The 14,051-nt window shown below is 44.0% G+C and overlaps 1 protein-coding gene across 1 annotated transcript in view; it reads left to right on the top strand.

Annotated features, from left to right (window-relative positions):
- The window catches only part of Pkd2l1 (polycystin 2 like 1, transient receptor potential cation channel), a 39,503-nt gene that overhangs the window by 17,771 nt on the left and 7,681 nt on the right, over positions 1–14,051 (top strand). The window contains exons 3-4 of the mRNA XM_021151980.2: positions 12,569–12,696; positions 13,047–13,300. Coding sequence (XP_021007639.1) covers positions 12,569–12,696; positions 13,047–13,300 — 382 coding nt within the window. The remainder of the gene's footprint in view (positions 1–12,568; positions 12,697–13,046; positions 13,301–14,051) is intronic.

Consider the following 14,051-nt stretch of genomic DNA (forward strand, 5'->3'; position numbering starts at 1 on the left):
ATTTGCATAGTGTCCAATGTTGAGTATGGAAAAATTTTTAAAAAGCACATTGATTAATAACAAGATGGAAATAAACTTCAGGAGCATTGGTGTTGTTTATGTTTATATTCAGTACATGGGCTATAAAATTGATTTTTAAATGTTAAAAATTAAAGCTACTTTTATAAATTGCCTCTCATAATCCATGTTTAATACTCATAAAGTAAATATATTTATATTTATATATGTGGCACATATGGCTTTACCTATAAGACAGCTTGGGAGTGCTCAGAATGAATAGCAGGCATGCACGTTAAATGTTACCAACAGTTTGTTTGGTCAGAGGGTCCCATTAGTAAACTTAAAAATGTCTTGATTGAATCTGGCATTCCTTTTAAGGTAGTGAAGTGTGGAGTTTACCAAGTCTCATTGCAACTCATTGTCTGACTCAGACACTAAACTCTGGAGTTTGCTCATGAGGAACCTTTAAAACATAATCTTGCATAATCTTGGGTGTTTGGATGAATTCTTTTAATGAAATTTTTGGGAATTTCATGTATTGAGGTTTGACCACTTTTACTGCCTCCTCCAACTCCTCCCTGATCCATCCCCTGCCTAAAGATTAATTTTTATAAGTCAGAGTATTCTGTCAGAAGGATCTAGTGTGGTTAGTGGTCCTTTCATGTAGTACATCCAGTATGGTAGCAAAAATATAATCTCTGGTCTCTGTGGTAAGAGAGATGGGAGTCTGAGTGCCTGATTTTTGAAGAACTGATATGTATGTATGTATGTATGTATGTATCTGTGACATACATATATGACCCTGTGACAGGGTCTCTCTCTGTAGCTCTGGCTGTCCTGGAACTCACTATGAACAACATTCTTGACCTCAGTTTACCTGCATAAAATGGAGATGGTAGTTCCTACTTTCCCAGGTTTTTGTAAGCGCTGTGGTAGATAATGTACACTAAGCCCGAGGCACACCAAGTTATCAATCGTGGAATCATTACTATGCTGTGCAACTGTGACGTGGACCCAAGAGGTCATGAGTATAGAATATGGCTTAGCAGAGGATTTCATCTCTGCCAAGAAGAGGGGAGGAAAAGCAGGTGCGGGGAGGAAGATGCCATCTACTCTTGGTGTTGGACCATAAATCCTTCTGGTCACTGACTCTCCTCCACAGCATCTCATGAAGTCATTATCTCGTCTCTAAAGTCTGCACGGAATTATGCCCTAGAAGGAAAAGGGACATACTAGCATTCAGCATTCTGACTCTAATTCTGCTGGCTTCCATTCCTTGACCCGTTGCCACCATTTGAAAGATAAGAGAACAATGCACTCCCCAGTGGTTCGAATATGCCTGGCCATTGGGAAGTGGCCCTATGAGGCCCTGCTAATGTGGCCTTGTTAGAGGGCATGGGTCACTGTGGGGTTGGGCTTTGGGATCTCTATGCTCAAGCTCTGCCCAGTATGAAAGAGAGAGCCCCCTTCTGCTGCCTAGGGATCAAGATGTAGAATGCCTGGTTCCTCCAGCGCCAAGTCTGCCTATAGGCTGCCATGCTTCCCACCATGATGATCATGGACTGAACCTCTGAAATTGTAAGTCAGCCCCAATTAAAAGAGTTTGCCTTTAAAAGAGTTGCCTTGGTCATGGTGTCTCTTCACAGCAATGAAACCCTACAACATACTCCTTTACCACATCTTGAAGGAGCAGGAAGGGCTGCTTTACCCAAAGCAGGTGGAGCCGCAGACTACCGCTAATGGATTGTCACACACGTAAAAGGAGCGCTTGAGATGTTGGCCATTTCATAGCAGAAAACAGCAGTGGATTAGAAGTTCTGTCTTTTTACAGAACCAATGTTTTTGCCCCATAAATTCACTCTTGAATGCAGTTCTGCTCTCTTTGGAGCAGTACACACTCAGCCTCCTATTTGCATTTGAATCTTGACTTTATTCCTTTCTTAACCTGGAGCAAGAGACACCCTACTTGAGGCTGGAAAGTGGGGATCCTCGAAGCAGTCACCATAGAGTTCCTTGTGGGACTAAATGAGGAAGTGTGCCAGTGCCCAGCACAGGGCCCAGAATCGGTGTCCAGACACAGAAGTGGACCCTCTGGTCCTTTCTTTTCATGGTACAGGAAAAGGATGATGATGAGATGGTGCTGTTGAGTCCTTTTCAGAAATCTCTGAGCCAGGTATTCCAGTACGACAAGCTACTTCTTCTCAATAAAGTCAACTTGGAATTCTTATTACCTGAATAGAAACTAATGGGAGGCAGTGGAGAGACACTAGGGAAAACCAACACACGGTTTCCAATCTTCTCCCTCCCCAGTGGACCTGAGGACATGATGCCCTGCTATAACACCTAGCAGTTCAGGTGGGCATGGAACTCGGATTCTCCTCTGCGATGGGGAGGTCATGCCCTTCAAATTCCAGGGAGGTTGTAAGAGCTCCAGGAGAGGTGCAATTGATTCCTTTCCACCCCAACCTTAAGAATCACTGAAATAGATGGGGAGACCCACGGCCTCTCAACGTCTCCATGGAGGACAGGCAGAGCTGACCATCCGACTGCACAGGACACAGCAGCGGTGCTCCACATTGGTAGTGCAGGGGGGACTTATTAGAAGCACGCATGTTGAGCCCCACCCAGGGCTACAGCAATATGACCTTTAACAAGCTTTCCAGATGTCACATGCTGCTGCTTGCTTATGGGTAGGATAAAGAGGAACAAAGGTGACAGGCAGGAAAATCACCGTCCCAAGAAGCAACCCTCAGCATTCTCTGATCTTTATTTGGATTCAGACCACAGCAGCTTCCAAATTTGATCAGCTTGCTTTTAAAACTGTATTTTCTTTGCAAGTCCTCACAGAAGCTAGGCATTGAACACGGGCTGGTGTGCTACCATCCAGCAGTAGCCCAAGCCTCCATTCAACTTCCTGAATGACCATGAGGCAGACTGACTTCACACTGTGAGAAGTTCCTAGTCTACTGAAATTCCTGATAGGTGAGCCCAGGTCTGGCTTGACTGAGCTTATTCAAGTCATCAATAAATTACTGTTCTCTTTTGAACGAAGGAACGAGCCAGATTCTTTTCCAATCTACTAAACACAAGCAATCTTCAGCTATTTTGATGACACTGTTCATGGGTCAAATACAGTTTGAATATGATTTGCTTCATTTTACTCTGTATTTTAGTGTTTTGGTTTGTTTGTTTGTTTTTTTAACTTTTCCACGGGAGCCTGGAGAGACGGCTCGGTGATTATGAGCGTGCAGTGCTCTTCTGAAGGACCTGAGTTCAATTCCCAGCACCTGCATCAAGTGGCTCCAATTCAGGGGACCCAACTCCTCTGGCTCCGTGGACATATGCATATCTCCCACATCAGACACACATATACATATTTAAAAATAATAAAATAAAGTAAACCCTCTTCTACTATTTGTCCAGCACAACAAATAGTGACTGAGAACCCATTAAACACTGAATATTAACTGAGCATGGTGGTGTTTGAATAGGTTTGGTCCCCATAGACTCATGTGTTTGGATGCTTGGGAGTGGTACTATTAGGAGGTGTGGCCTTGTCGGAAGAAGTGCATCACGTGGGGCGGGCTTTGAGGTTTCCCAGTGCTCAAGCTCCGCCCAGTGTGGGGCGGGCTTTGAGGTTTCCCAGTGCTCAAGCTCCGCCCAGTGTGGGGCGGGCTTTGAGGTTTCCCAGTCCTCAAGCTCCGCCCAGTGTGGGATCAGTCTCCTCCTGGCTGCCTTCAGATTTAAGATGTCGAATTCTCAGCTCCTTCCCCAGCACCACATCTGCCAGCAGGTTGTGGCATGCTTCTTGACATGACGATAATGGACTGAAACTCTGAAACTGTAAGCCAGCCCCAGTTAACTCTTTTATAAGAGTTGCCTTGGTCATGGTGTCTCTTCATAGCTATAAAACCCCAACAAGGGCAACGCCTTTAAACTCAGCACTTGGGAGGCAGAGGCTGTGAGTTCAAGGCCAGCATAGTCTAAACAGTGACTGTCAGGCCAACTAGGGCTACATAGTGACACCCACACCTCTCTCTCTCTCTCTCTCTCTCTCTCTCTCTCTCACACACACACACACACACACGTACACATGCACACACACAAAACTTAACCCAAGTACTACGTAAAATGAACAAAATTAAGCCCTGATCCCGGGGACATACAGCCAGGGTGAGTGGAGCGGCTTAGTTACGATCCCGGGGACATACAGCCAGGGTGAGTGGAGCGGCTTAGTTACTTAGTGAGCTCCTGTTACACCCCATGTACCCCAAATATGTTGCTTTCATATTCTATTACACGATAAAAGGTGTCACTCTGGAACATCTTCTCCAGTAGAACTTTTCTGAGGTTTGACATCATGGCACTTAGCAAAGTATTTTGCACAAGGTTAGGCTTTAAATAGTGTCTGTATAATTAATCTAGAAAGCATCTTTATAATATTCTGAGTTGGTAGTACACTCTACATCAAAAGAAAATCAATGGTATTTGAAACAGTTTGGCTAAGTGGTGACAAAAAACATCTCTTATTCATTTTATTATTCTCTTTCTCCTTTTCTTTCTCCCCCCTACACAAACACACATTAATATTTGAGAGTAACTGAGATATAATGTTTTGTTATTACTACCTTAAAGTACATTTTTGAACAAAGTACTCAATGTTCATAAATAAAAATGTACAAGGAACACTGATCATTTCCTTATAAGTGTTTCGGCTGTATGTGTGTTTGTGTATCATGTGCATGCCCGGTGCCCTCAGAGGTCAAAAAGAGCATCAGATCCTCCCGGAGCTGAATTCAAGAGGCCCCATGTGAATGCTGAGCCTTGATACAGAAATAAATGTTCTAAAGTGCCACGGACCACCCCAGTCGGGTATGGGGGTCCCTGGAACGAAGGTCTTTGAAGCTAGGTGGATAAGGATTCGATGGTGACAAATAGAAACAAACACAGAGGCAGTTTGAATCTGAGTGTATTTTGCAGCTCTCAAGCAGGGGATTTTATACATTAAAAAAAAAAAAACTAAACATTACATCTCTTAGAAACTGTATCCAGTGAAACAATCACAAATACCAACAAAAATCATATGGCACAGTAAAGCACAAAAATCACCCAAGCATTACAACTCTAAACTATGTATTCAGAGAATCACAAACAGAACAAGTAACATCATTATAAATCATCAAAATATAACAGTTCTAAAACTATATATTCAATGGGGGCTGTTGTCCAAGATTAGTGGCATATTTCCAGGAGCAGGTTAATAAGTCTTTAATGGTCAGTGCTCTTAACCACTGAGCTAACTCTCTAGCCCCATGGTCAATTATTATTTAACATCGAATGCCTGATTTTTTAATAAATCTTCAATATGTAAATTTAAACTATTTTAATTCTTTCTAATTAAGGCATTCTTTACCATATACCAAAATCCACCTCCAATGACACACATGTAGCCATATGAAATTTTATTGTTGGGAAAGTTTTTACCTATCACAATAGTTTTGTAAATTATTTTAAAAGTAAAGCGTTGGTTTCCCCGGGGATAAGGTCATGTTAGTGGCCCCATCTCTAGGGATGGTTTCTTACCCATTCTCACTTAAGATCTTGGCCTAGGCTACCAGGAACATGTAAATAAGAAAAGGAATAAAAGAAAACAAAACAGATAGATTGCCATGAGAACTACGGCTCAATATTTTTTCTCCGGCGAAGAGTTCCACAACCAATTCCAAGAGGCCTCCCCCTTTTGAGGTCAGTCGCCTCAGTCTGTGGAACTTGTCACACAGATCCTACTGGAGGTGGTGTGGCACTAAAGTGTGAGCCATCTTTTCTGTTCCCAGGAATTGAGAGTATTTGAATGGAGAAACCAAGCTTAGACTTTAACCTAAAAGGATCTTAAGGTTCCATCTTGGCGTTTTTACACATACAACCTTTAATTAAAGAGTCGTTTAGGGGAATGAATACTGGATTTCTGTGTGTTAATAAGCATTTTACCTGCTGATGGCATTTGTCTTAGAAAACATAAGTTTTACTGTCTCAGAAAATAATCAGAGATTATGAGGGTCAGGCCTATAGCTCAATGGGAAATAATTGTCCAGCATACTCAAAACCTTGTGTTCACTTCTCAGCACTGGAAAAATAACAAAAGCAAAACCAGATGCAAGGGCAGCTATAATCACAGTGCCTGGGAAGTAGGGAGGTTCGGGAGTTCTAGATCAGCCTTATCTACACAGAAGTTCAATGCCAGCCAGGGCTACATGAAATTCTGTATCAGAACAAGCAGGCAGGCAGGCAGGCAGGCAGGCAGGCAGGCAGGCAGGCAGGCAGGCAGGCAGGCAGGCAGGCAGGCAGGCAGGCAGGCAGGCAGGCAGGCAGGCAAGCAAACAGACAAAAGACTGAAGCTACTAAGCTCCCATAAGTAGTTGACAGCAATTCAGGGCTACAATAGTTCTAAGCTTTAATTTAAACTGGACTAGAAAAACCCGGGTGCTAAGAGTACCACCTAGTGGCCACTCAGCAGTATAACAATCTCAGCAGCTGTCTCTCTCTCTAGATACTGTGGACAGATAATCTCAGACACGAGTTAGAACTAAGGCCATGTCTTGGACATTGTTATTAGAGTGGAATGTGATAATTCGAGGAACAATGATTCTGTCTTTGCTAATGCCCTTCCATGGTGAAGTATGATGTCTGTAGCTGTAACCAGGGATCTCTCTAAACACGCTCCAGTCCACAAATGTTTCTTTTCCTAAATTGGATGTGAAGGAAAAGTGTGTCCCAAGATCCTAAAAATAAAGTTAGTGTTTTTATTCGTGTGTATTTCTATACATCGTGGTATACTTGTTTATTTAATTTACTTTGTATATGCATACATACACATGCCATTAGCATGTATGTGGAAGTCAGAGGACAGCTTGTGGGAGTCCTCTCCATCTACTCCATGGGTGATGAGAACTAAATTCCTGACATCAGGTTTCCATCCCTCATAAAGATACCTTCATTCAAGTATATCAAAAACTTTGATTAGACTCACTCCTTAATAATAACCTCCCCCTTTACCCCTTTCTTCTTCTTCTTTCTCCTCCTCCTCCTCTTCTTCTTGTACCTCCCTTCTATATGCACACCCCTGTGTGCGTGCTTGTATGTGGTGTGTGTGTGTGTGTGTGTGTGTGTATGTGTGTGTGTGTGTGTGTAAAATCAAGCTTGGATCCACATGTGAGAGAAAATATTTGGTATTTTTCTTTCTGGGTCTAATTGCTTAATATAACGATCCAATTCCATCTCTTTCCCTACAGATGATACAATTTCATGCCCCTTTGCCACTGACTTTATAGTACATATGCCGTATTTTCTTTCACCTGTGGACAGACACGCAGGCTGATTGCATAACTTGGCTGTGAACACTGCTCGAGTGAGCATGGGCCTGCAGGTGACTGTTAGGCTAGCCTGTCCTTTACAGACATTCCCAGGCATCTGCAGACCTGGGAAGAGCACACTGTAGTTCTAGTTGCGATTTTGTGAGGCGCCTCCACACCGATTTCTACAGTGGATGGTCGCATTTAGGTTCCTATTTACAGAATATGAGGGTTCCTTCCACTTCCATCCCTGTCAGAATTTATTGTTGTTATTTCCTTAATCATGGCCAATCAGGCTAGAGTGTGGAAGAATCTCAGCATGCTTTTGATTGGCATTTCTCTGATGCTAAACATGTAGGATAGCTTCATATAATTAACTACTTGTACTTCATCTTTCAAAAACTGCTCATATCACTTGCACATGTATTGATTAGACCGCTTTATTATTTGATTTTAAAAACTCTTTATATATTCCTGGTGTTAGCACTCAGTTAGATGAGCCCCTAGTAAAGGCTCCTCCTGTGCTATGGGCTGTTTCTTCAGACATTGATGCATCTTATCACACACTTTTATTGCATTGAGGCCAATCTATGCTTTTACATTCAGTGGTGTTTGTTTCGTGAAATTGAATGCAACAGTGCTTGCTGCATGTGTGTTTAGAATTGTTATAGCCTCTTAATGAACTATTTCCTTAGTCAATAGGAAGTAAACTTTATTATCTCTTCTGATTAATTCTGGTTTAAAGTTGACTCAGATATTAGTATCTGAGTTCCACTGGAGAAAAAAAAAATTAAAGGAATTGCTTACAAGAGGCTGAGAAATCCTATTTTAAAATTCTAACAGGATTATACACATACAGGGAATTATAATAAAGATATAAAGAATTAATAGATTCACTTAAATTCTTAAATATGAAGATACTCCTTAGTCCTACCCTCCCCCCACTATCTTTTGAAAGTAAATTTAAAGACATAATGACGTAAAGCCTCGTTATCCCCAAATACCTTAATTTTTAAGATGGAGGAATAGTCTATTGTCAAAATTAGTATATTGTCATTGATCTAGTACTGCCATTTAATGAACAACCCTTATTACAATTCCACCAATTACTTTACCAATAGCTGTTCTAACACAAGAGAGAGTGTAACCCAGGACCCATCTCCGAAGCTCATATTACATATTGATTTTAGGTTTTTACCTTGTTAAAAATAAAAAACCCATCCGGTATGATGGCCCATGTGTTTTGGCCCAACACTCAGGAGTTGGAGGCAGGCAGAGCTCTGTGAGTTTATAGTTAGCTTGATCTACATAGCAAGTTCAGTGGCAGCCAGGACTACATAGAGAGACTCTGTCTCAAAAACAAAACCAAACAAGCAAACAAACAAGCAAACAAACAAGTCCATTGAGTAACAGGATAAATAATAATAACAAATTAGAACCCATATGGGGAAAAACTGAAAAGACCACAGATGACTTAGTCACTGTCCTAGTGCTGTGAAGAGACACCATGACCCAGGCAACTCTTATAAAGGAAAGCAGTTAACTGGGAGCTGACTTACAGTTTCAGAGCGTTAGCCCATCATCATCATAGCAGAGAGCATGGTGGCATGCATGGCACTGGAGCAGCAGCTGAGAGCTACATCCTGATATGTAGTCAGGGTGGGAGGGAAAGAGTAAGAGGGAGAGGGAGGGGGAGGGGGAGAGGGGAGAGGGGAGAGGGGGAGGGGGAGGGGGGAGGGGGAAGGGGGAGGGGAGAGGCTGGAACTGGCAAAGCCCACCTTCAGTGATACACTTCCTCCAACAATGCCACACCACTTAACCCTTGAAATCCTTCTCAAAGGATTCCACTCCCTGGTGACTAAGCCTTCAAATATATGAGTCCCTGGCGGCTGTTATTATTTAAACAACCACAATTAGCTAATGTAAAAGAAATAATTGATGGAAAACAAACTCACCATTTGATGATCATCTTGGTAATAATTAGACAAAATTCATCAATAAATACTTGGCACCTCATTGGTGAAAGATGAATGAGATATTTATAGAATGTGAGACTCTACATCCCAAAATGTATATTAATTCTAAAAAAGAAAATTATAATTTTACATTGAAGAAACATAGTAGGCGCCATCTTTGTTTGTTTGTTTGTTTGTTTGTTTGTTGTGTTTTTTGAGACAGGGTTTCTCTGTGTAATGGCTCTGCCTGTCCTGAAACTCACTTTGTAAACCAGGCTGGCCTCCAACTCAGAGATCTGCCTGCCTCTGCCTCCCGATCGCTGAGATTAAAGGCATGCGGCACTGCAGCCTAGCAAACACCATCTTAATAAGGGATCAGAATTAACTTTAGTAGTAAGGCGCCAACAGACAACCTGACCCTAGGAAACCGCGTGCTCATCCATACCATTCCTGGCGTGGTACTCAAGGGAGAGGAATGGCTCGTTTTAGATTAGTTCAAGTGTGGTAGTTGGGATAGATATGACCCTGTCTTAGTCAGGGTTTCTATTCCTGCACAAACATCATGACCAAGAAGCAAGTTGGGGAGGAAAGGGTTTATTCAGCTTACACTTCCATATTGCTGTTCATCACCAAAGGAAGTCAGGACTGGAACTCTAGCAGGTCAGAAAGCAGGAGCTGATGCAGAGGCCATGGAGGGATGTTCCTTACTGGCTTGCTTCCCCTGGCTTGCTCAGCCTACTCTCTTATAGAACCCAAGACTACCAGCCCAGGGATGGTCCCACCCACAAGGGGCCTTTCCCCCTTGATCACTAATTGAGAAAATGCCTTCCAGTTGGATCTCATGGAGGCATTTCCTCAACTGAAGCTCCTTTCTCTGTGATAACTCCAGCTGTGTCAAGTTGACACAAAAATAGCCAGTACAATTGACCCCTTGTCAACTTGACACACAAACACATCACTAGTAAGCCTCAACCCTTACATTCTTATTCATCCCCAAGATCTAAATAACTTTAAAAGCCCCACAGTCTTTACATATTCTTAAAATTTCAATCTCTTAAAAATATCCATCTCTTTTAAAATCCAAAGTCTTTTTACAATTAAAAGTCTCTTAACTGTGGGCTCCACTAAAACAGTTTCTTCCTTCAAGAGGGAAAATATCAGGGCACAGTCACAATCAAAGCAAAAATCAATCTCCAACCGTCCAACGTCTGGGATCCAACTCACGATCTTCTGGGCTCCTCCAAGGGCTTGGGTCACTTCTCCAACCATGCCCTTTGTAGCACACACGTCGTCCTCTGGGCTCCAGATGCCTGTACTCCACTGCTGCTGCTGCTCTTGGTGGTCATCTCGTGGTACTGGCATCTCCAAAACACTGCGTGACCCCTTCAGTCCTGGGCCTTCAATTACAACTGGGGCTGCACCTTCACCAATGGCCTTCCATGGCCTCTCACAGTGCCGAGCCTGAGCTGCTGTGTGACCCCTTCATGCCTTCAAAACCAGTACCACCTGGGTGACCCTTACACATTACCAAGTCCCACTGCAGAAGGAGTACAACCTTGCCTATCTCTGGAACACAGCCTCTTTGTGCTTTCAGAAAACACTTCCCAGAAGATGTCACCTCAACGATGCTGGTCTCTTCTTAATCACCGCTAATTTCTTAGCTCCAGCTAACCAGCATCAATAGTCCCAGTAATGCAAAGTTTTTGCTTTAGTAGTTCTGGTATCTTGTTAATCACAGCTGATTCTTCAGCCCCAGCTAACCAGAACTACAAAATCTTCACAATAAAAACAGCAATGGCCCTGAAGAGAGTCTTTAATTTTCCCTCTGAAATTTCACAACCCAGGCCTCCATCCTCTGCACTGTTCTCAACATTATCTTCCAAGCTCCTACACAGAATTCGACAGAGCTCTTAACACCGAATGGGTCTTCTGGCCCAAAGTTCCAAAGTCCTTCCACAGTCCTCCCCAAAACATGGTCAGGTTGTCACAGGAAAACCCCACTCTGCTGGTACCAATTTGTCTTAGTCAGGGTTTCTATTCCTGCACAAACATCATGACCAAGAAGCAAGTTGGGGAGGAAAGGGTTTATTCAGCTTACACTTCCATATTGCTGTTCATCACCAAAGGAAGTCAGGACTGGAACTCTAGCAGGTCAGAAAGCAGGAGCTGATGCAGAGGCCATGGAGGGATGTTCTTTATTGGCTTGCCTCCCCTGGCTTGCTCAGCCTACTCTCTTATAGAACCCAAGACTACCAGCCCAGGGATGGTCCCACCCACAAGGGGCCTTTCCCCCTTGATCACTAATTGAGAAAATGCCTTCCAGTTGGATCTCATGGAGGCATTTCCTCAACTGAAGCTCCTTTCTCTGTGATAACTCCAGCTGTGTCAAGTTGACACAAAAATAGCCAGTACACAAACACCATCTTAATAAGGGATCAGAATTAACTTTAGTAGTAAGGCGCCAACAGACAACCTGTATTTTCTGTATGACGCACTACGATGAACACAACATCACTCATGAGGCCATTCCCTTCAAACCCATCACCTGAATGTAGTCACGAGGAAACATCAGCCTAGCCCAGAGTGAGGGACAACCTATGAAAAAGTGGTGTATACATTTTAAACCCCCGCCGCTAAGCACAGAAACTTAGAGCTTCTCTATTTTCACCACACAGGGCTGGGGCTGGGGCTGGGGCATTAGAGCAGTTGAACAAGGTGCCATTATTCAGAACAGAGGTCAGATTTTTTTTTTTTTTTTGATCTGCAATGCAATGAACCCAGTTCCCAGGAGATGCTGGCACCCACTACGGTGCCCACAATGCCTACCCGTCACTCCGATGGCTTTAGGATCAGTGACACTAGAAGTCATGAGGTTTCCTCTTCATTGCAAGACATTTAACCTGAGTCTTACTCTAGAATTCAGAAGCAAAAACCAAGAATAAATAAAGGGAAGCTTTGCCCAGTGCAGACATCTTCGAGCTCTGGCACAGAAGAACTAGGCAGTTAAGCTGAGTCTAGGGAGAAAAGTGAGATTTCAGAATGACGATGCCAACTGAATTACCAAGTGGGGCGAAGCTATTCTTGCTGCCACACCTTTCCCTAAAACATTCCCCCTGGAACCCCTAGTGGTACCATCACCCTCCCCAGACCTCTGGGAGAAGTCTGATGGGCTCCTCCTATTCCACCTGATCCCAGGGCAGTGGGCTTTCCTGACTCCTCTGGGAAGGCGGACCTTGAGGACATGCCCCTTGGGTTGTGTTCTAGTGACCTACGGAATGACAAGTTCTAGTGCCTATTACTACACCAAAGTGATGTCTGAGCTGTTCCTACACACCCCATCAGACTCGGGAGTCTCCTTTCAGACCATCAGCAGCATGTCAGACTTCTGGGATGTGAGTACAGATGGCGCTGCTTTCACCCCACCCCCACCCCCACCCTCGCCCCTAGGCCCTCCTTCTTAATGGTCTGAGACACAAAGCAGAGAGGTCAGTCTGGAACCAGGGCAAATTAAAGGATAAAACCAAATTAACAGATTGGGCTAGGGTGAAGGTGGAGGCTGGAGAGAGATGAGGGTATCCATCTGGGGGTTGACCAGCAGGAGCCAGAGTTAGCACAGTCAACTGTGGGAGTCCAAACAGTAGAGGCTAGAGGCAAGTTGAGGGCTCGGGGAATGAAGGCAAAGATCATGCAAAGATCATGTAAGCAGGAGGCTGGACCAGGCCCAACCCAGTTTCTGGTCCAGTTTGCTCAGGGCCCACTCCTGGACAGTTTGTACTGGACAAAGTGGTACAACAACCAGAGCCTGGGGCGTGGCTCCCACTCCTTCATCTACTATGAGAACCTGCTCCTGGGAGCCCCGAGGTTGCGGCAGCTGCGCGTGCGCAATGACTCCTGTGTGGTTCATGAAGACTTCCGGGAGGACATTTTGAACTGTTATGATGTCTACTCGCCCGACAAAGAAGATCAGCTCCCCTTTGGACCTCTGAACGGCACAGCGTGAGTGAGCCCCTGCCAAAAGCGTAGGGCCACCCCTTTGAGCTTGTCCGTCACTCCAGGGTGTGGAAAACACTTCTACTAAACTTAAAAAACCTTAAGGGTGGGTATCTCAGGAGACTTGGGGACCTCTCCCTAAGCCTCAACAAGGACTCATTAACACACTTTGGTGTGTGCCATTCAGGTGTAGAGGAGGCAGATTAGCAGAAAAGACACAGCCTTGTTCCCCCGCACAAGGTGACATTCTTTCTTGAAGTCAGAGTGTCTTGGGCAGTGTGGTCCATGAGAGAAGTCCATGGTTGGAGTACTTGACTCCTGGGACTTGATGCAGGAAGCAGCAAGGGATGGAAGAAAGATGAAGAACGAAGAGAGGAGAGGAAGAGGGTAGAGAGGATAGGGAAGGAGAAGGTGTAGGCAGGAAAGAAATTGGGAAGGGAAGGGAGAGGAATGATGGGGGCGCTAGAACAGAGAATCCTGGGGTGGAACCACAGGAACTAGAAAGATCGCGTCTGCGTTTATGGCCCAAGTGTTTCCTTCAGGTAACTACACAGCCTGGCTCCAAGAGTGCATTCACCCAGTGAAAAAGAAACTTAGGTTTGAGTTTCAGGACTATGACCAAATAGCCTACTGTCTTGGAACTCCCCAGTGTTCATTTCCTTTGCTGTAAAATCTGGGCAGTGGTTTCCCTCTCTTCCCAAACAAGTTTTAGTAAGAAAAAAATGACACATGTAAAGCATGTACTATATGTGATATT

Source organism: Mus caroli, unplaced genomic scaffold, assembly GCF_978045245.1.
Source record: "Mus caroli unplaced genomic scaffold, Mus_caroli_1 scaffold_20, whole genome shotgun sequence".
Classification (NCBI taxonomy): Eukaryota; Metazoa; Chordata; class Mammalia; order Rodentia; family Muridae; genus Mus; species Mus caroli.